Source organism: Jaculus jaculus, chromosome 9, assembly GCF_020740685.1.
Source record: "Jaculus jaculus isolate mJacJac1 chromosome 9, mJacJac1.mat.Y.cur, whole genome shotgun sequence".
Lineage (NCBI taxonomy): Eukaryota > Metazoa > Chordata > Mammalia > Rodentia > Dipodidae > Jaculus > Jaculus jaculus.
The window spans coordinates 99871927-99895039 of NC_059110.1; the positions used below are offsets into that span (position 1 = coordinate 99871927).

The window sequence follows — 23113 nt, forward strand, 5'->3', positions numbered from 1 at the left end:
TCCAGCATTTTACTTAATTTGGTTGTTTGGAAGTAGAAAAAGAAAAGAAGGAAGAAAGAAAGGGAGGGAGGAGGAAAGATGGAGGAAGGAATGGAGAGAGAGAGGGAAGGAAGGAGGGAAGAAGGAAAGAGGGAAGGAAAGAGAGAAGGAAGAAGGGGAGAAGAGAGGGGAGGAAGGGAAGGGAGGAAGGGATGAAGGGAAAAAAAAACCACCCCAAACCTTACCAAATAACCTAGTATTTTACTGGAAATACAAATAACATGATTTTCTTTCTTTAACAAAAATATGTTGTTGTTTAATTAGAATCAAAGCAGGCCTTTTTTCTTTCTGAATTAGCATTTTGGAGACTTTTACTTTGAAGATGCTTTTGCCCTACCATGTCTGTGAATGTCTACATTAGTCTACTTTGTTAGTAAAATTTATAAAAATAGGAGTGCAGCAGCTCTTTATAATAAATGTCGCATTCAGTGTCTCATACTGGCTGTGCCTTAAGTACCAAATTTATAAACGTAACAATTTAAAAAATATTAATAAAACGTCAATATCACATTTTTAAAAAAGAAAAAAATATATATCCACACTACAATATGTTTTTTAATGCCATCTATTGAGTTGTACTTCTATAGTTGCTGTTGCCGACCTATTACCAACATTTAAAAAAAATTAAATTAAAAATATCCTTCATCTTAAGTGTCTCTCCCCAATCGAGGACCATATATTATAACAGCCAGATGTTCAACATGTGCAAACAGGAAACTGTCAGTTTTTCCCACCAGTCACAGTGCAGTGATGTTTAGACTTTTTATTTTTAAAATTCTGTTTACATCTACAATAAATTAAAAAAAAATTCTTCCATAGCCTCTCTGGTGATACTTGCAGCACTGAGGTATTAAAAAATAATTATATATATATATATATATATATATATATATATATATATATATATATATATATATATATAAATCAAAAGGGTGCTTTCCTAATTTGTAAATAGAAAGTGGATGGAGAAAAAGGCTGTGTTCATGCAGGCTTATCCTCTCCAGGCCCATGGGCCCCCAGATGTGGGGGTAGGTGTGGGGGGGAGTGGAAAGGAAGAGAGGCAAAGTGTCCTAGGAACCTTTGGAGGTGCTGAAATGATTGGACGATAGAAAATGATCAAATATTTAAAAATTAAGACTGAAAAAAGAATGTCCCTGCCCTGCCCCTCCCCCAAGCCAACAGGTGTGCTTTGAAACTTTAAATATGTTAAATATTAAAATTGTAGCTTTTTCTTCCCCCCTAAAAAAACACCTTGGGAAAAGCAGTTGTTCATATTTTAAATAAAAATCTAGCTAGACCCTAACACTGGAAGCTGTGCACAGATGAGAGTTGGCAGGCTGGTAGGACACTAATACAGTTCTTAGGTCTATACACAACAAAGAAGCTGAGCGGCTCACGAGTTCGAGTCCGGGGTCGGCCTGGCAGCTGGGTGTTCTGCAGTTGCAGCACCGGCTTGTCACTGTTCCCTCCCCTCCTTCCAGAGCATCAAACTGCCTGGGACCGACTCCCTCACAAAAATATTTTTGATTCTCTCTTTCTTAATAGTTTCTATGTAGTTAATGGAATTATATTTACAACATTTCTCTTTTTTTGTTGGTTTTTTTTTGTTTTTGTTTTTAGAATTCACAATTTCAAAAAACCTTATAATATGACCTCTTTCAACAGAAAAAAGCACTTATAGAAAAGGAGGACACTCAAAACATGGTCGTCCTTACCTTATTGCCGAAAATAGATATACTTAGGTTAACAAAGAGACATCACCAAAAAAGAACTGCTAGAGAGTCTGTTAAGTAGCCATCTACATGTCACTTCTACAATGTAAAATAGAAGTTTATGCTCGCCTCCCGCTCCATACTTCACATCTTTGCTTCAGTATGTGCTAAAAGTTCCACCTGAAAATTCATAGTCTCAGAATGGGTACCAAAGATGGAGAGCGATATCACCATCTCAGCATCCTTTAAAAGCAAGAACAGAATCAAAACAAGCCAAAAATAATAATAAGGAAAAAAAAAAACCTCCTTAATATAACAATTATACTATGGTTAGCTTTGAACTAGATATTAAAGCTAGGTGACTACCCTACGAAGTCAAAATCACTACCAAATGTGATTCAAAGAGATTTAAAAGGAGAAGAGGCAGAGAGAAGGGGAAGGGAGACCACCAAGAAAAAGAAAACCAAACCAAACCAAAATCATGGGTTATATACACTTTTCAAAGCTGTTGTCTTATATTACAGCAGATTCGTGAGATGATGAGATGTAATCAGCCCTCAATCCGAAGTGAGCCACCTCTGGCTGGGATGAGGAGTGAGGCTGGTGGGGGTCCAGGTCTGAGGACATCACCTAAACAAAGGGCCACTCAGAAACTTCGCCCAGTCTTGCCTGGACATCCAGGTATGCTCTGCAGGGCAAAGAAGGCCAGGAGTGTCCCGAAGAGAACATAAGGTTGGGGGGCGGGGGAGGAGAAAGAGGACATGTCAGGCAAGCATAGTATTTATTCCACAGTTTCAAGTACAGTTTTCAAAGGACTAGGATGTACGACTGAGTCTGAGTCTCAGTGACAATGGTTGGGTTAATGGTTTTCTGAGGCCCCAGCTTGGGAGTCAGAATGTCTAAGCAGCACCTGATGCTAGGAATGGGGCAGCTCTAAGAATCCTGTTGATCTGATTCAGGGCTAGAAAGTTCTGGAGGTAATGGTGGGAAGTGGGGCCAACAACATTTTTTGAGAGAGTCTCATCTAGCCCACGTTGGCCTTGAACTCGCTATGTAGCTGAAATAAAACCTTGAACTACTGCTTTTACCTCCAAAGTGCTAGGATTACAGACAGGCATGTCCCACCATGCCTGGGGTATGCAGAGCTGGGGAATGTACTCGGGACTCTGCATGCTAGGCAAGCTCTCCTCCCACTGAGCTATACATCCCCAGCCCACAATGCTAGATGTTTAAAACCAAACCAAACCAAACCTTGTCTTTAGTAGATACCCATAAATGATGGTCAACAGCTGAATATGTACATCTGCACTATAATATACAACATAACCAGGTTTGGTTGGAGTGAACCAAAACAGGCCCATGACTAAGGCTTGCTAGCTGCGTCACCCTGGATTGCCTGTGGGCCTAGGTCCCTCTTTTGTGGGTGGTAGTCAATGTTGTGGAGTCACCTCTGTGGGAAATAAATTAGGTCTCTGACTAGTCTTTTCCTTTTTTTTTTTTTTTTTTTTTTTTGGTTTTTCAAGGTAGGGTCTCACTCTAGTCCAGGCTGACCTGGAATTCACTAGGTAATCTCAGGGTGGCCTCGAACTCATGAGTGCTGGGACTAAAGGCATAGGCCACCATGCCCGGCCTTCTCTGGCTAGTCTTTAGCTACTGCTATGATTTAACTGGTTCACTTAGCTCCTTCTGGAAGGGGTGGGATGTGGGCTGCGGGCTGCAGCTTCTCCCTTGGCTATTTCATCCCTCTGTGGAAACTGAGTCCTCGAGTTGGATGAGGGAGATGGACGGGGGCAGCCTCCAAGTTCGCTAGGGCAGGGCTGCAGCAGCCCGGGACAGTGCAGCACCATGGGCAGGAAGCCCTATGCTCATTTTGGGGGGCATAAAGGGAGGGGCCTGGTACTGACAATCTCAGCAACTGGTCTCCCAAGGACCCAGTGTGCTGGGCAGTGTTTGATTCCCCTCTTCATTTGATGGATGGAGCCATCTATGGCTCCCAGCGCTTCTGGATCTACCAGTCTTCCTTACTTCCAGAGGCACGTGATTGTCCCCAGACCCCTGAGCCCAGTCAAATTAGTAGCAAGTAGCTTTTTCAAACAGTTAGTAGCCTCTGGCTCTGGCCAGTGATGGCTGGGTCAGTAGTCAAAGGGCAGTGGAGGAAAGGAGTGGGACGTTCAGACGCAGGGCTTATTTGGGTTAAGAAAGGCAGTTGAGTTAGTTGAGCAGCAACATGGGAGAAACTGAAGAGATTTATGGAGCTCAACTCAACTGGAGTTCCCTAACTAGTCCTGCTCTCCCCAGTCCCCGTAGCTCCAGGGCTGGGAGCTGTGCCGTTCTACAGGGGAGGAGGAGGCATACGACCCGTGGACTTAGAGCTGGCTGTTCTAACCCAGCTTCAAGGCTGAAAGGCATGAGTGAGTGCCCCAATGGGATGTTCCACGAGGGACACATTCCCAGGCCTCAGCTGTCGCCTTGCCTCTTCCCAAGATGTGCCGCCCCATCCCCCAGCTCATGTGCCAAACAGTGCCCATCTGCTTTCACCAGGACAACTTTTTGGTGGGCACTGTCCCCGTGAATGCCAGACGCTCATGTTTTGGAAGAGAATGTGGTCAGGGGCCCGCTCGCTACCTGACCCAGCCTCCGGCTATTCTGTGCGGCCACCCCTGTCTTGCCATCAGAGAGATTTTAAAATGTTTAATTAACTTGAGCTCAGTTTAAAAGGTTAGGAAACTGGCAGGGATCCAAATCCATGTTAGGCAGGTAATGTCGTTAATTTAATTTGCTTTTTGTGTGGTAATCTTGATAATTACTCCATAGTTACTGGCAAAAATGTTTTCTTTTTCCTAAAAGATGAAGTCTGGCTGTTTAGCTGCATGAACCTCATTAGCTGAGCCCCAGCAACCCACATGGTCAGCTCACAGGACTTTAGAAATGGTCCTTTTAGCCATCCTTTGGCCCCAGGCCTTGCAGCACCCCGGCTTCCATCCCCCCCCCAATGAGCACAGCACATGATCAGCTTCCAGTTTCCCATACTCATGATTGTATTTCAAGACAGAGGAACATGAGAATAGAGAAGATACATAAATGGAATTAAAAGAGCCCAATCAAGGACCACCCCCTCAACAAGAAAAAAAAAAACAAAAACAAAGAAAGAAAGAAAGAAAGAAAGCAAAAAAGGAGGGCAAGGATCATGATTAAAAGCTGGAGGAAGAGATGAAAGATGATTAAAAGACTGGATTTGTTCTTGCCCCCACTTCCCTGTGGAAAGGGTCCAGAGAGAGGAGAGAGAGAGATGTGATGTGATGAGACGGTGCATGCGCGTACATGTATGAGCAGGGCACATACGTGTACGGACACGCGGGCAGGGCGGAGACGCATGGCAGAGCCGGTAATACCTCAGAGTGAGATGGCAACGGAAGCACCTGCTCAGTGGTATCCATTTGTAAAGGCCGTTGCAATCAAAGGTCCCTAAAATTGCACAATTGTTAAGGTCATCAGTGTGCTATACAAGGGAACAGACTGTCATATTCTGGGAAAGGAAATTATTGCTAGGGCTAGTCTGTGGTTGCCAGCATGAATATGTAATTCTGAGACACCATGCCATGAGGGGTCAGGGTAAATATTCTCGCCAGCTCCAGCCCCTCCTGACCCCTGCTCTCCCACCCAAGCCTTTCTGCTTCCCCAGGGGAAACCAAGAGCCAGATTTCAAGGGGTGAGGAAGTGGATGGTGAGAAAGGAATAGGGTCTTATGCCCAGAATAATGGGCATGGTTGTATGCACCCCAAAGGGAAAACAAAGATTTCTGTCTTAGTCTTCACAGCTTGATTTTGGGGAGAAGCAATGCTGGTTCTGACCAATGGTGACGCTTATGTGGTTATTTCAGAAAACAAACATCATAGCATGAAGGTCCCAAGACCCAGGTTTTCAAGAACAAACAGGGTCTGTATTTCTGGACGCTGAAAATGGAAATGAGTCATGTTCTAAGTGTTGATAGACAGTCCCCCAAACTGATGTAGTTCTGGGCTGGATAATAATGTTCTGGATTTGGTATACAGTTGATCCAAAGAGATTAGACTCATGAAACTACTGACTCAAGTGATACTGACTTGGGAGTGGAACTGAGCAAGGACCCAGGGAACTCAGGCCAAGGCTGGCTGATGGGCATGTGTGTGTATCCGTGACAGTGTGTGCATACATACGTGTTACATGTGTAGAGAGGGTTCCCAATGCCAGGGGCGTGGGTGATGCTACCCTGCTGCCCAGGCCTATCTCCACTGGCTTTGGTCTCCCCAGCATGGTCCCTGGAGGCAGAGCTGGTCTGCTCTTTCTCCCAGATGCCCGAGTCTGATGCAGGAAGTGACCCAGGGCACGCACATTCCTATCTCAGCTCAAAACCCAAATTGCCTCCAGAAGGCTGAGGTTGACCAGAGCAAGGCTGGCTGGCTTTTTGTCTGTGAGTGGGCTCAGGCACGTTCATGCTCACACACCAGGGGGGAGAAGAACCACACAATCTGAAAACAGCATGCAAATCTCTTAAGCAAATTTCCATCGCCTGGATTAGTCAGATTACAGAATCACAGAGCATTACAAATATCAAATGCATCTGGCCTTTGGGGGCTGAGCTACAGAACGCAAATGGGAACTTACTTGGAACCTGGAAACTGGAAGAAATGTTAGCAAAGGAAGCAGCCTGGGAGGGGGGCCTGCTCTCTCCCCGCCACACCCCAGGCACCAGTGCCATCAACAGATAGCAGGCTGGGGACTCTGCATACTAGGGTGAGGGGAATGGCATGGGACTAAGGACCTGCAATGTGCCAGCTCGTGACATGTGCTGTTTCTGTGCATTTTCACCCAGTCTTTGGAGGAAGGCGTCCTAGACTTTAGTCTGCAGCCAGAGACATGGGTCATGTAAGTAATTCAAGGCTGCAAAGGCTGAAGGTGTGGGGAACCAAACTGCCCACTGATCTTGTATGTCATCACTGGGCCACCCAGGGAGGAGTGTCAGTCCTGGGGGTCCCCTTGACTCCACTGCTCCTAACACGGAGTTGGTGAGGAAGGAAGAGGCAGGAGGGCAGCGAGGCAGGTACTTACAGCTATGCCGTGGCTGAAGCCCGAGCCCGGCTGTGGGCTGGCTGCACTTATGTAATTCCCCACTCCGGAGTCCTGGCTGGCAGGGCCGTAGAGATCGGCGACAGGTCCTGGGCTGTTGGCCCCCGGGAAGCCTCCGGGCCGCGCCGGGTTGGAGCCTGCCGGGGAAGCGGGCGCGCCAAAATTCGGTTGAGCACTGTAGCTATTCAGGACTGGTGTGCAGAGAATAGAGCTGGGTATGAGGCCAGAAGCCAGGCATGCACCGATCATTACAAGCCAAACACTCGAGAAAAAAAACAGCTGAGGCCCAACTTCTAACACTCAACCAAGGCCATGCGAAAACAGCAGGGACTCAAGAATACTCAGCCCAGGCTACTACTAAGAAGCTTGGAGCTCCAAAAATAGAAGAAAAAAACGATCATTCAACACACTGTGGCAACCAACCGCAGGGGCTTTACTGCCCACCAAATTATCACAATAGAAATAGAGATATATATGGAGGAGAGAGAGAAAGAGAGAGAGATTTTTTTTTTCACATCCGAATTGACGCTCATGCAGTCTTCTAGATCTGGGCACGTTGAGACAGCATTCACATCCCATGCAAACTACAAAGGAACTAGTTTTAGACTACACATTGTGTTAATATTGATATTAAAACATGACAGGAAACAAAGCAATTTGTGTCCAGGAAAAAAAAAATCTTTGGGGAAGGGATTTCTGATTTATTTTTGTGTATATGTTTTCTTTTCCCGTTTTTTTTTTTTTTTGGATCCATTAAATGAGAAAAAAAAATTAAAGACAAAAAAAATCTCCATTCTGTACCCTCCCTTCCCCCTCCCCACTGGCTACTCCTTCCCTCCCTCCCCTCCCATCTATAACCCTGCATGAAAGTCAGCAGTACTGAAGTGGTCAGAGAATGGGATATGTCATGGAAAGTTTGGGCATCTTGACATAACAGTAATGATGGAGGCAGAGGGTTCCCTTCTGGGGTGCAGAGCAGGGGATGGAGGGAGGGGATGGGGTGGGAATGGTAACCTGAAGGTTAGGCTAAAGCTGGGGTGGAGCCAATGGTCCTAACAGGACACCCACACACTCACCTCCTGCAGGAGAAGGAAAGGGGGAATTTAAACTTTTTTTTCCCCTTTTGTTAAAAAAAAAAATAAAAAGACAAAGAAGCATGAGTGCATACTAATGGAACCATTTGAGAGCAAGAGTGTGTCTGACCCAAAAGCATTTTGGTTACATTATCCTCAGGAGTCAACTGCAGACTAAGAAAAGGACACCCCAGAATGCACCTTGGCTACAGTTGCAGGAGACCTGGCCCCCACACACATGAGAGCAGCAGGCCCAGGAGACACTTTTCCTCCCCTAACCCAGGCATGCCTTCCCAACAGGGCCCCTGTCTGTTAACCAGGTTAATTCTGTCTCCACTTTATTTCCTCTTCGTATTAGTTTTTTCTAAAATGGGTGAAAAAAAAAGTTAAGTTGAAAAAGTAAGCTCTTATTTTTAAGTCTTTGGGTACATCTGGGGCTGGCCACTGTTGGGATACAGTTATTCCATCTTGAGGCTGGTCTGGGTATCGCGTGTCCACACGTGTACAAGGTGTTCAGTGCCACAGGGCTGCAGACCCACTTCTGCCTCTCGTGGCCTCTTCTGCTCTGCCAGTGACTGTGCCTGGGATGGCAGCAAGAACTCCTGAGGTGGAGGGCGGGGGAGCTGGGGTCAGAGGTCCTCACCTCTCTCTCTCTCTGAAAGGCCACAAGTGGGTTGATCTTCCACGTACTTTCCACAAGGGTGGCAAGAGATTAATGACAAACCCAAGAAGGAAGACCCAAAGGGAACTGAAGTGAGCTTCGATATCACTGCTTCAAGATGACCTTGGGCAGGAAGCCCCAGGGTGATCCCCCTTGAAGCCCTAGTTTATAAATGAATAACTAACAGATAGACCAGGTTGAGAAGAAAAAGAAAGAAAAAACAGAGATTTAGAGAAAGCGAAAGGCTTCTTTGGAAATGTGTTTGCAGACAAAGGGGATAGGGATTTTTGAATATAGAAGATTAAACTTGCAGATAACATTTGGCCCTTCTTACTCAGGGAGGCAAATATCAAGCCGAGATATTCCAGAGGTAAGATTATCTTGGTGGAGCACACTTCTTTCTTCTGGGCTCAGGAAAAGCCAAAAGCTGAGACAGTGGGCTACAGGCTTACTCAGAAGCTAGGCCCCTCCCTCTACAGAGGAAGGGTCACACTCGTTTTCATTTAGGGAAGAAGGTGGAGGATGGAGACATCTTTTGGATTCTTTCTCCTGTGGTTCGATGCATTGCCATGCATTTGCAGGATGGTACTGGGCAGACCCAACCTATCCAGAGGATGGAGGAAAGACGAGGCGGCCTCTACCCCAGACTAAGCCAGCCAGAGGAAGAAAGGAGGCAGCATGTCCATGAAGGGGTGCTGTCCAGAGATACCCATCTGGAGAACTCAGAATGCAAGAGGGCTATTGTGCTATGTACACCCCTGGCAGACTCTCCAGTTCCAAGAGGCCTGGCGCTTGCATTGGCTTGAAGGGAATTTCACATGAAACATCTTATAGCACCCCTCCTTGCTTAGTCATCTTTTATCAATTGACAGTAAAACCATTGTGGAGAGGCACTGGATTAAAACGCAGCCTTACACTACCCCCAGCCCTGTTTTATTATGCACTTGCCCAGCACAACCTTGGAGAGTCCCAGTTCAAAGTTACCTTGCAAGTATGCCTTGGTCAGGGGAGGGAAGACCTGGCTGCTGGGTTCCTATCAGAGGGCATAACAGTAAACACCCAGTTCTGGGCTGGTATCCTTCTCCAGAGTCAGTGGAAACTGTGCCCTCAGGGCTGGGGCCATGGAGGACAGATATCTCCAAGCTCCACTACAACACTTCCTCTGTCTATCTTCGTGGGAGAAGAACCACACTCCAGATAACATGCTGAAGTCCCCATAAAGCCACCTGCAGAGCCACACATATTTGGGATCATTCAAAAGGCAATGGCTGTAGTTGCTCAGGAAAGAATGGGGACAGGCCCTTGGTAGCAACTCCTGCTTGCTGATGGTGCAAACACATTCAGGGACAAGGTAATTAATTTCCTTTCAAAAATATGCGCATCACTCCTTATATTGCATATTGGTTGGCTTCCATGGTGTGTACGTGCATACATGGTGGCTGGGGTCATCTGAGGACCCCTTCTCCTTCTACGCTGTGAGAGACATGGGGGTGGGCAAGAGGCCATGCTCTTAAGCTGAATGTGCTTTCTCCGGACCCTTCATGACTAAGATGTGTGCTTATGCATACATGTATGTAGGGAGAGAATGCATACTGTTGAGTAAGCAATGCTGAGAGTTGTGAATCGGACATCGTGACGCTCGTCTCAGATGTCGTGTTAGAATATCTTGGCATTTCTGCAGCAGAAGCTGAGAGCATAAAGTGGAGTGGGACAAGTCCGGTGCCAGGCGGGCAGTTTGGAGCTCACTGGTGAGCAGGCTCACTCCCCGTCAGCAGCTTGAAGTAGCGTCCCAGCGATGCCCAGTCCTGGGCATGCTCTTCCTTCCTCCACACCCCAACCCTGGGCAACCTCTGCACCTCCCCAGTCTACGTGATACCCTCAAGAGGCAATTACACTGTAGAGAGAGGGGGGACGCTGGACTTGGAGTCAGAAGACTTGAGTGTGAACCTGGCCCCACCCTTAGAGTTGTGTGTCCCGGTCCAGCCTGGGTCATCGTCTGTAATACACGAGTGGCACCTGCCTTGCTCCACCTGACTCAATGGGCTGCAGTGAGAAAGACAAAAAAGCGGAGCGCTCTGCCACTTGTCAAGTCTACAACAAATACACCTAGTTTTGAAACAGTTGTGTATACAGAGCCCAACAAAGCAGACTGTATGCAGATTTAGGAAAATCCAACAGAGGAAAATGCAATTCACTTGTCATACAAATCAGGAGGTGATTTGCAAAAAGGTCCAAATTCAATCACTTGGTGCATTTGATCATCTTTCACCTAAAGAAATGTGTCTTGGGATGGGCAGGGGAGGGTGGTGGGCAGCAGGAAAACCAAGCACACTAAATCCCAGGAGCATAGCAGGAGAAATGCGTTTGAATGAGAGCTGGGGGCACATTACATCAATAATGGGAAGAGCTTGCCTGCCCATCAAGAAAACACCTTGGCTGGGTGTGGTGGCGCACGCCTTTAATCCCAGCACTTGGGAGGCAGAGGTAGGAGGATCGCCGAGAGTTCAAGGCCACCCTGAGACTACATAGTGAATTCCAGGTCAGCCTGGACCAGAATGAGACCCTACCTCGAAAAATAAAAAAAAAAATAAAAAATACACCTTGATGGCTGACCCAGTGGAGCGCTTACATCTCAGCCTGGAGATGGGAGTAGAAATGGAACTGAGACAGGTACCGTGGGCTCAGACTCACCTGTGGGCGCTAGGCCAGAGCTGTGGGCATCTTCCCCCACATACCTCTAAAGTGTCTGTGCCTGGTCAAGAGGGTCTAAGCCAAGAATGGAATTAGTCCCTGGGGTGCGGTGGGGGGGGGGTAATGGCAGTCACAACCTCACTGGAGATATAGGAAAGGACTGGAAATCAAGGTATTTCTGTATTGTCCCTAAATGATGGCACTGGACCTTAGCCAAAAAGCTAGAGGTCAGGACCATGAGGGACTGGCACCCCTGGATCTAAGGCCACAGGACACACAGGTTGCCTGCAGCACACTGCGGGGACAGAATCTCCTCTCTGTCCCAAGTGTATGTGCACTGCACAGAGAGCAAAGTGTAGGAGGGCCTGCCTCACCAGCTCCGATCTGGAAGTGATCTGCGGAGACACATGAACTATCCTGGGTGCTCGGGAGCCAAGCAGGAGGGAGTGTGAGCGGACTGGCGTCGTGACTCCTGTTCTGGACCCCTACCACTGAAGGACTGACAGCAGAGGTGGTTATAAGTGTATGTGACTGTCTCTGAGGACAGGTGATCCATCACACTGGATTTCAGTGGTTGTTTTAGAAAAATTAAAGAAACTAAATATTTTATGGCCTCCTCCAACACTTAACTTCTAATAAGCTCATCTTGTATTTATCATGTTTCTGTTTTTGCCTTGGTCAAAACTCCACAGGGGCAGGACCCAAGATCGGCCATGTAAGGGGTCTCATGCTGTGAAGCAAGCACACCTTCTCTTCCCCTACCATACGGGACTCTCAGGGATCGCAGCGTTCAGAGAGTCAGCTGGCTGTGTGCAGTAGTTCCTCTCACTGGCCAGTCACTCCCTGAGGGCTCTGAAGCAGGTGGGTCACGTAGGTCCTTTATGGGGAACAGAACTGGAGCTCCTACTCTATAGCCTCTTTCCTTCTCTGAGGGGAGATGGGTCACTGGGAAAGATAAACCTGTTTGTAATAATAGCAGTTTTGAATTACAAGGCTCACAAGCAAGGCAGTGTCCCCAGCTCTCTTTCTTCAGCGCAGAGAGACATTCTGACAGTGCCTCCACCCTGAGCCTCTGAAAGGCTCTGGAGGCGGAGGAGGGGAAACTAACTCAGGAGATAAATATTTATTTATGCTGTGGCTGGACTTGGTACTGTTCAGACACTTACACCAGAGGCCTCTTTTCTGAGCTAGTAAACGGTTTCAGATTCTGGGCCCACACTGGTTATGTCTTGAAGAAGACAGGGAAATTCACCAGAAGCTATCCCACCAGGAAATTCTACACTAAGCCTCCCAACAGCCGGGTACAGGGCCTAGAGTGAAGCACAGCCTCTGCGTCCTTACCCAGCCCTCCAGGGCCCCAGATCTGAAGGAAGTAGGGCACGTGGGGGCTGGAAGTGGCTGCCTCCTCTCTCTCAACAGTCTGGTGACTACCTTTACCCTTAAGACATAGCATCTTCCTCACTTCTTGGAAAAAAAAAAAGAAACCAGTCCAGCTTTTCCCATATGAGCCCAGGGACCCTTCCCTGCTGCTGTCTATCTTACATACATGCTGAAACACTACACAATCCAAGGCCAGACTTAGAAGATGGCCTGGTGGAATATTCCTCCATAATGAAAGCTGGGCAGGCATCAGTTGTCACCCTGTCCCTATGAGGGAGGATGGAGAGCTCGACACACGGGTGGGGGTCAGTGTTACGGGAGCTAACAAGGCAAGGTTTTCTTGTCTGCTACTTCTTACAAGAAGCTCTGCACGGCTGGAAAAGCCACTCCAGCTTGCTGAGCATGTACTGTGCCTCCAGATCTGTGGGTAGGTACTTACTATCTTTTTTTCACCCACCTAACAACTTACAAGCTGGGCTCTGTCACTCTTGTTACAGCTGAGGAAACCAAGGCTTCAAGTAGCTGGGACTGTCCTCAAGACTGAATCCGATTCCAAGCTGAGAGCACGAGAGCTCAGCTGTGTTATACGGCTCGGCTGTCCCTCCTGCTCCCCGACACATAGTTTGACCAAGGGTTCTCCTCTCCTCTCCTCTCCTCTCCTCTCCTCTCCTCTCCTCTCCTCTCCTCTCCTCTCCTCTCCTCTCCTCTCCTCTCCTCTCCTCTCCTTCCTTCCTCTTTCTTTCTTTCCCTCCCTCTCTCTCTTTCTTTTTTTAATATTTATTTATTTTTACTTATTTGACAGAGAAAGGGGGGGGGAGGGAGAGAGAGAGAGAGAATGGGCATGCTAGGGCCTCTAGCCATTGTAAATGAACTCCAGACATGTGCACCCTTTTGTTGCATCTGGCTAATGTGGGTCCTGGGGAATTGAACCTGGGTCCTTTGGTTTTGCAGGCAAACACCTTAAATGCTAAGCTATTCCTCCAGCCCTCTCTTTCTTTCTTGCTGTTTAGTTGGCTCTTTCCCCCAGAAAAATGGCAAATTCAAAGTCAAGGAACCGGCTCTTCAACCTTGGGAGTGCAAGCTGTGAGGGTTTGGACCTTGTTATTCTTTCCAAACTAGGAGCTCCTTGGTGGTACAGACATCTGATCAGCTTGGGGGCTCCCTGAGGTCAGGCTGTGCCTGCCAAATGACACCTCATCTCTGCTGAGGACTCGACAACCCTCCGCTGCGTCACATCCCAAGCAACAAATCACCTCGGAAAACAAAGTAGGCATGTAGTCAAGTGTTGGTGGGAGGCGGCCCTAGGACCCCCACAACCCTTTTCCCAGAAAGTACCTGGACCAAAAAAACCCCACCCTACTCTGTTGAGCCTTGTGAGGAGTTGGGACACACTACAATTAATGAGCATTTATTACCCAATCATACCTAACTATAACCCACCACCAGGGACTCTTACAGCCACGGGGTAGGTGAGGAGGATACCCAGGGCACAGTCCCCTGAGGACCTGTACTAAAGGCTTTCCATTTGAGCTGCCCATCTTTAATGATTATAAAGGCACAGGAGTTTAATCCATTTTTGATGTAAGCACTAATAGCTCTATGTCCTTGAAGTTCAAAGCAGGCGCATGCATGTCACTAATTAGCCAAGCACGGAGCCATTCAGCTCCCTCTCATGTTTCTAATTAGGTCTTTAATAACAAACAAACTCCGACCTTAGCAAAAGGCCCCCATCCGTCAGGCAGTCAAGGAAGGTAGCTGCTTGCTCTAGTTGGAACCTGAGCAGCCTTGTTCTCGAGGGAGGCGAGAGAATCACTTCATGGGGACAAAGACCTGTTAAGTCCATCTGGATGGTGGCCTTGCTGGCCCTGGTGGACAGGAGAGTCTTGAGCCTACAACTATAGACGTGAGACCTGAGACTCAGGTTGGAGACTTCTCCTGCCTATAATGGACAGCTTGAAGCTCTCCAGTCAGCAGGAAGCACCTACGGGCACAGTTACATACTGGCCTTGCCTAGGGCCCGCCTTGCCAGAGTCCAACTTCATGGGTCTACTGGCCATGAGGAAGACTGAAAGCTCCCCAGATGATGCTAACACATGGCACAGGTACACTGACCCCTAGTCTGAGGGCCGATGCTCAGGGTTAACAGATATTTACTTACATTTGTATGTCTATACATATGGAGGGAGGTCAGAGGCCTTTCCTCTCCTTCCACCTTCTTTTTTTAAAAAAATATTTGAGCAAGAGAGGGAAAGAAAGAGATAGAGAGAATGGGTGCACTGGGGCCTCCAGCCACTGCAAATGAACTCCAGACGCCCCCTTGTGCATCTGGCTTACGTGCGTCCTTTGGCTTTGCAGGCAAGCACCTTAACTGCTAAGCCATCTCTCCAGCCCTTCCTTCCACTTCTTTCTGAGACAGGGTCTCCCTGATTTGGCTGCTGGGTAGGCCAGTCTAGTTGGCCCATCAGCTTCTACATTCCCTTTCTCTGCCTTCCACTGCTGTAAGTGTGTTGTTAAGATTATAAACACATGTGCCACTTTGTGTCTGGCTTTATGTGGGTGCAAGGGGTTGAACTTGGGCCAGCAGTAAGCAAACATCTTTAGTCACTAAGCCATCTCCTCAACCCCGACTAACAGCTTTTAACAGGTCTTTTGTTGCTAATGAATGCCACCCACAAAGGTAAGAGTCACAGGACCCTAAAAAGCTCCATTGACCACAACAGTCAAGGATGGAGACCCACGAGATTCCAAAAAATGACCCTAATTTTGGACATACCTGGCCCTGCCACTCCTTCGTGCTCTCGCAATGCAGTTACCCTCTCAAGTCCGTCCCCACCCGACTTCCTGACCACTGGGAAGCCCCTGGCTTGCTTTCTACTTGTTCCTCTCGGGTCTTCAGCCACTGTCATTTTCACTGCTGCTACCTCCAAGGACAAGGATTAGGAGCTTTGGAAACTGCAGCAGCGACACAAAGCTGTGGAGGTGACAGCCTCTCATCTGAAATCCTCCTTTCCTAGTGGGGGAAGCAGGCCTGCATCCCTGCCATCTGGTGCTCTCTGCGCCCAGGGGGGCTGCCCTGACCAGGCAGGCGAGGCCCTGGGGACTGGAGGCAACGAACACAGCGTAACCTCCAGCATGCCAAACTGACGAGAAGGGAGAGAGGGAGGCTTGGAGGGGAGACCCTGCAATCTCAGGGGCTTCCTCAGGGCAAGGCTTAAATACTATTATACGGACTGGAGTCAGAGGAAAAAGTGAGGCCAAGGACAGAGTTAAAGCCGAGGTCTCCCCTATCTCATTTGGTTTTACCACTGTGTTTCTGGCTTTTCTTCTTCTTCTTCTAAGGTTGGGTCTCTCTCTAGCCCACGCTGACCCAGAATTCACTATGTAGTCTCAGGTTGGCCTCGAACTCAAGAGATCCTCCAACCTCTGCCTCCCCAAAGCTGGGATTAAAGGCGTGCCCCACGACACTAGCTGCTTCGGCTTTGTTTGTTTTCTGCGTGGCTGGGGTCTGTGCCTAACTGACCGCCTGGCTCCAGGGCAACCTGGACCCTGGGTGGCTCCTTGATGTTGAGCTCTTCTCCCCAAGGGCAGCAAAGCCCTTCCTTTCCTGGTCACAGTCAGAAATAACTTCCAGAAAACGGGGTGGGGAGCTGGCTGCAGAGCAGGGCTGGGCTGGCTTTGCTAATCACAGGGGTCTCTACCACAGGCACCCAGGTTTGCATGAATTGTTTGCCACAGACCTGGACAGACCACTTTATTAATATTAATAAGTAGCCAGGAACAAAGGGCCCCTTTATTTTTAGCTTTCTTTAATTGTGTGGTAATTACTCATCTACAAAACAAATGAGCCCCTGCTAGCAGTTGCTATGGTACCTGGAGCCCAGCCTTCCTGCAGGGCGATTGGCTGAGGAGTCTGCGGCTCCCTCCTGTGGCTCCTCCTCTCCCTCCCCCCAGGGTCCAGAGCAAAGCCCCAGCAACCAGGCAGCCAATCGTCTCTGAGCTCTCGGGCAGGGCTAGGCTTCCTTGCGACCTTCCAGCTGGAGTTGTGGCAGAGAAAGGGAAATTGACTCCTCTTCAGGGAGCAGTCAGCCTTCAGGGACACCCTTCCTTGTTCCATCACCTAGGTTCTTTTGGACAGTGGCTAAGTTCCTTCAGACTTACTTTAGCTAAAGGTTCTCTGCAAATAATGCTCTCTAGCCTGTGTCCCCAGCCTTACGGGACCACGTCCCTTCTGGCCCTCCTTTGTGCGAATCAATACAGGGACCAGAAGTCAGACCCAGAATGTCAGCAAAAGAAAGTCAGGCAGTACCGTGACATTAAGTTTGCAACAGTAGAAGCAGGTGTGAAAAAAAAATACGTAGCAGTCCAGAGACTACTTGTAAATGATTGTGGGTTATCTCCTCCCCTCAGGATATGAGGCACTGGGTGAGAGCAGCTGTGGTTTCTGTGGAGCGCGGGCTTTCAAGTTGCAGAGTCTTGCTCAGCCGTCGCTGGGCGGCTTCTACACAGCGTGTGCTGGTAGTGGCTGAGAGCCCGGGCTGGCGGGCCAGGCTCAAGTCCTGACACTGCCACCTCGATAAACTATCTCCCCTAAGTCACGCTCTTTTCATCTTGCTTTAATTGGTGCTCGTGTGTGGGCACGCGTGAGTGCGTGTGCAGGCATGTATGTTCAGATACATGTGGGCACACGTGTGTGCACGTGGAGGCCAGAGGTGGATGTTGGGTCTCCATGTTACTTTCTGAACCTGGAGCTCGTTGATTCAGCAAGACAGGCCGGCCAGCAGGTCCGGGAATCCTCCTGTCCCTGCCTTCCCAGCAGTGCGATGCCAGGCACCCGCTGCCGTTTTTGTGGGGACTGGTGAATCGAAGTTAGGTCCCTGTGCTTGCATGGCAACCGAGCCATCTCCCAGCTCTACTTTTTAGTCTTTAATGTGGGAATGAGAGTGCTCACACCCCCCCATAGGGTTATGAGGATTAAGTGGAATAAGACAGGTGGGCTTGGCATCCAGCACATGGCACTCTCATGTAACATGTGAGTTACTATTAGCATTTTACTGTTATTCATATTAAAATTGCAGTGTCTCTCACATTCTATCAACTTTTTTTTTTTGAGGTTGGGTCTTGCTCTAGCCCAGGCTGACCTGGAATTCACTATGGAGTCTCAGAGTGGCCTTTAACTCACAGCGATCCTCCTACCTCAGACTCCTGAGTGTTGGGATTACAGATGTGCCCTGCTACGCGCCTGGCTCTATCAACCTTTTTTTTTTTCCTATGATGCTCCTCCCTTAAGAAAACTCTTAGGCAGGTGTGGACTTTGGGGTGTTGCCAGGAACCGTACCATTCCATGCCATGGAGTAGACTGTGGCTTTCTCATCCTCTGACAACCCTAACTCAAACAGCCAATCACAGCTGCTCAAAAGTACTATTTACCTGCCTCTGCTCCTGCCAGATCCCAGGTGGGGAAAAAGGAGACCTTTTTGTTAATATTAATAAGCATTTAAAAGCAAAGGGCTCCTTTATTTTCTGTGTTCTCTAATTGCAAAGTAATTACTCATCTATACTCAGAATGCAGGCACTGCTGACTTTGCCTCCTGCAGGTCTGATGGTTTAGATTGTCAGGAAAGGCTGGTACCTCCCCAAGATAGGTGCAAAATATTTTTTAATTATTTATTTATTTTATTTATTAGAGAGAGAGAGAGAGAGACAGAGGTAGATAGAGAGAGAATGGGCATGCCAAGGCCTTCAGCCACTGCAAACGAATTCCAGAAGCATACGCCACCTTGTGCATCTGGCTTATGTGGGTCCTGGGGAATTGAACCTGGGTTCTTTGGCTTTCCAGGCTAGTGCCTTAACTGCTAAGCCATCCTTCCAGCCCAGCAAAATATTTTTTAAGGACTCTTAACTCCACTTGTCATTCAGGAGAAATCATCAAGCAACCAGGCACAAAGGAGGGCAGAGGACATGGAGTAAGGGCTGGGGTATCCAGGTAGGATAAATCAGGCTCTCTGCAGATTGTGAGGAGGCCAAGACAAGGACAGGCAGAAGTGGACTGGCCGCAAGCATGGAGGCAGCACCTGCCACGAGGGTAATGGAGTGGGACCCGCCTCCCAAGCCCAAGGGAAGGGACCAAGGAGAGTTGTGGGAAACTAAGGCGGGCCCTGGCATAGTCTTCAACATTGTTTTTGAGACAAGAGCCTTATGTGGTCCAGGCTGGCTTCCAATTTACTATGTAATTGAGGATGACCTTAAACTCCTGTCTTCCACCTCCAGAGTGCTGGAATTATAGGTGTGAGCCACCACACCCAGTGTATGCAGTGCTGGGGATTGGACCTAGAGCTCAGTGTAAGCGAGGCAAGCACTCTGCTGACTAAGCTACAACCCCAGCCCAAGAGGTGCCCATCATGGGATGTGTTGGTCTTGTCGGGTCTTCTGGACTCCAGACACACGCTCTGCCCTGCTGGCTGCATTGAAGAGACCAAGCTGTTTCCTCTGGGCACTGCTCCATCACCTCCCTTAGCTGGTTCTGTCCTTCCCAGGCTCCACTGCCACGAAGACTATGACTCTCCTCTGCTGCCCGTGTGGACCTAGTGATGCGGATGGCTTCAAGGTCTTCAGCCTCTTCAACCGTGTACTGCACGGCCCAGCGGCCAGCCTCCCATTCCCTGAAGGTGGGGGCCAGGACACCCCTCCTTCACCCAGCTTCGCTACTGGTTCACGCAGGAATCCTCCCTGGGAAAGACCAGCTTTTTATGGGTGTTTGCGTGTTCTTCCGGCTGCAGGCTTGTACAGGGGACCCACTGCTCACTAGCAACTATGTATTAAATGCACTCAGGGACTGTCTCTATGCATCATTTGTGACTTGTCCACCTACCTGTACTCCTGCCTCTCCAGCCTACCCTGGATAATGTTGCCAGGGTGTAATCAAACATGCAAATCTAACATCACTTGCTGGCGTCAAGGCTTCTCTGCCTCCCTGCTACCCGTGTGGATCCAGGCTCTGATGCCGGGTACCCGGGGTCCCTTGCTCTGACTCTGATCTGCTCGCTGGTTCTATTTGCAGCTTTTCTCCCACTGTGTTGAATTCTCCAGCTAGAGGGAAGTATCTTTCGGGCCTAAGAATGACTCTTGTCTTGGACTCTGGTGGCTCTGCACATATAATTCCCCTGGCCCTCTGGGAAGCTCCTGTTTGTCCTTTAAAGGTGGAGGCATTCATTCCCCTGTTACATTCTCCTAGATCTTCCAAAGTTAATCAAGTCCCAGCCTGGGCTGCTGCTGTGTATGATCAGGTTTCTGTGCACTGTGTGGGCGGGCTCTCCGGAGTGGGGACAGTGTTTGTTGTCACTCATGGTCCCTCAGGACTGTGGCAGGCATCTGCTTGTTGTCTCTCCAGCATCTTTTCCCCTTTCTCCTTCTTATCAGCACCCAGATTTTCCTTTGGCTTGTGTCCTCCCACAGTGTGACAACCATTTGATTTAGGAGTGACAGCTCATGTTTGCTGACTGGTTCTTGTCACACAGGCTTTGGCCAGACACCATAAGTCCCTCAACTTCTGCTGAGGTTCTAAACCACCTGAACCCCTTCTTCTTCAGAAATGGCTGCAGCCATCTTACCACCATGAGGAAATCTAGCTAGCATTTAAATGATACTAAGCTTGGGAGGAGGCAAAGCTAAAAGAACTACAGGAAAAACTTGCCCCTACGCTGGGCATGGTGGCACATGCCTTTAATCCCAGCACTCGGGAGGCAGAGGTAGGAGGACTGCCATGAGTTCAAGGCCACCCTGAGATGACATACTGAATTCCAGGTCAGCACAGAGTAGAGCGAGACCCTACCTTGGAAAACCAAAAAAAAAAAAAAAAAAAAAAAAAAAAGCCTCAAACAATCCACACAAGAAACTTACTCTTCTATGAAGCTTCCAGGTTATCAGCCAATAAATCCTCCATCAGATTTAAACATACTGAGTTGGGTTTTCTGGCATAGCTAAAACCCCCTTGAGCTGGGCCTAGGAACATGTAATCGTTATTACTGTGGCTAGGTACTTGACAGGTATCTGCTGAATTAAACTTCATGGCAGTCAAGTCCTGGGGTACAGCTCTGAAATCTGCAGCTGGGGGGGCTGCCTGGGAGATCTTGTGCTGGCGCCTAGTCTTTGGCTGACACTGACCCAGACCCCGGGGGCTGAGGGGGTACTCCCCACACATCCTTCAGCGTGGCTTGTGCTGGGTGACAGGCTAGCACGTAACTCCCTCAGGAACAGATGTGACCCTTCCACAAGGGCTACTTTCAGGAGGCTAAATGTCTGTGTTACGTCCTGTGCTCTTTTCCTTGGACCAAAGCCTTGCTCCCAAGGAAGCCAAGTGTGTGTCCCTGGGTACGTCCCACAGCCATTCTTTAGTTCTACCATGAAAACAAGTCAAACTAAGCCAAAGCCTTTCTATCTAGCTCATGGCCTAGCTGCGGTCATGGGTGTGACATTGTATACATGATCATCAAAGCTCTTAGAAATATAAGGGATCACGACGGGATATAGACGTGACAGTGATTGTTCCCACCAATCCAGGATTTCAGGGCTTCTCAAACTCCATAGTTACTCACTAGTATAGGTTACAGGACCAGGTCTCTGGGGTCCTAACTAATGTTCTCTTCATATTCATGGAGCTATCAAGTGCACCACCATGGCACATTGTTCCTGTCTCCTAAAGACAGCAGGGCCTGGGCTCTTGAGCCAGCTTAGCAGTGAGGACCAGTCTATTAAAGGGCCAGGCAGGAATGCGTCACCTACTGAAATCATCCACTGATTTAAAAGACCATTAACATCCCCCAACTCCATTCACTTCAGGATTAACTTATACTCTGGTTTGGGCTTTAAGGCTAGTCACTAATTGCATTAGAGTTGATTTATCAAGTGCAGGGTTTTTCTATTACAAAATTATTGATTGGAGCTGATGTATTATATCCTTGACAGGGTTGGTCTGAAAGCCCTTGGAAAATGAATGAAGCTGAGGTCAGCAGTGGGCAGCCATGCACACGATTATAAATTTACTGGGCAACTGAAATCCAGTGCTGGGACTCTTATTGGTGGAAGTCCTAGCTCTTCCAGAAAAGAAAACTATCTATTTGTGTGTGTGTGTGTGTGTGTGTGTGTGTGTGTGTGTGTGTGTGTGTGTGTGTATGTATGTGTATGTGTGTCTGGCTTACATGGAAAGCTTGGGAATTAAACTTGGGCCAGTAGGCTTTGTAAGGAAGTGCCTCTAACCACTGAGAAATCTTCCAAGTCCCAGAAGAGAAAACTGATGACAAACTGGGAAACAAGGTGTTTTCTAGACCACAAGCTGGATTTAGAGATGTACACTCAGGAGAAATCCTGTGGATAAGTCTAGCTGGTTGCAGCAGCTGGTCCTAGCATATCCCAGACTTGCTTTGCCCTCTGGGCACAGTACTGGCTCAATTCCATGGCCATAGATGGGGATGAATCCTACTAAGTGGGTAACCCTGTGACCTTCCCCCTAGATAGACCATCCTGGGGTCACAGCCCCCCAAAGATGCTTATGGCTAATCACAGGGAGGTTGAGTGAAGTACAGAGGGCTGTCCTGTGTCCCCCACCTCTCAATACCTCAGAGCTTGCCAACGGGAGACCCAGGAAAGCTGGCTTCAGAGGTGAAGGCACACATTGATCTACTTCTCTCTCTCTCTTTTTTAAATGAAGCTGTCTGTAGTTGTTATCAGGCCAAACACAATGCCTCATGAGAAACAGGGCAAGGAGAGCTTTCTGTCTTGATGCTCCTTGGAGCCTGGAAGAGTAAACCCTCTATCCAAGCCGCGCAGCATCTTGAGCACCATCGGAGGGGAGGGGACTGCTGGGTGGTCCCTTGTACTCCTCAGCCCTGCCGCACGCGGAAGGCAGCAGCAGAGCTCGGGGCTTAGGCAGGCTTCTGGTCTCCTCCCGGGGTGTGGCCTTCAGGTTCAGGGTAGGCTGGCCGATGGGCATGGCACTCAGTTCTCTTAGCTACTGGGCTGCAGCAAAGCTTCCTTCCCAGAAGAGCTATCCCGGGACGCAGGCCAGTGGGCTGGGGCTCAGTTCTCTGCCTTCTGCTACCCCCACTTCCCAGCCCTGAGTCAGTTTGCAGCTGCTATAGCCTTAGAGCCTCGCTCAGGCCATTTCCCTCAACCCACCTCCCTGCCCTCAGGGAGGGTCATCTACAAGGAAGGACAGCTCCTCACAGATGTTCCACCACGGGTGCCCTCACTCCTTCTGGCAGCAGGCTGGTCTGGTGGGCATTCTGGCTCTGCTGGCAACTACCAGGGCACTGTGGCTTCTCTCCATGGAGCTCACCCTTCACTCTCTTACAACACATCCTTTTGGGGATTTTTGTCTGTACTCTATCCCGTTACACATAACTTGTATCCTATAGGTGATCCTGTCCCTGTCCCCCTGGAGCACTGGGTCAGAGGCG

The 23113-nt window shown here is 48.7% G+C and overlaps 1 protein-coding gene across 3 annotated transcripts in view; it reads right to left on the reverse strand.

Annotated features, from left to right (window-relative positions):
* Msi2 (musashi RNA binding protein 2) overlaps positions 1–23113 on the reverse strand; it is a 417788-nt gene that overhangs the window by 2832 nt on the left and 391843 nt on the right. The window contains exons 12-14 of one of the 3 annotated variants that reach the window (XM_045158238.1): positions 6840–6994; positions 5144–5216; positions 1–2439 (exon numbers count right to left, since the gene is read on the reverse strand). The exon at positions 1–2439 is cut by the window's left edge and continues 2832 nt beyond it. In XM_045158238.1, the coding sequence (XP_045014173.1) occupies positions 5175–5216; positions 6840–6994 (197 nt within the window). In that variant the 3' untranslated portion in view covers positions 1–2439; positions 5144–5174. Of the gene's footprint in view, positions 2440–5143; positions 5217–6839; positions 7049–23113 lie in introns of all 3 variants that reach the window. The other 2 variants (XM_045158236.1, XM_045158237.1) reach the window with 2 other exon arrangements.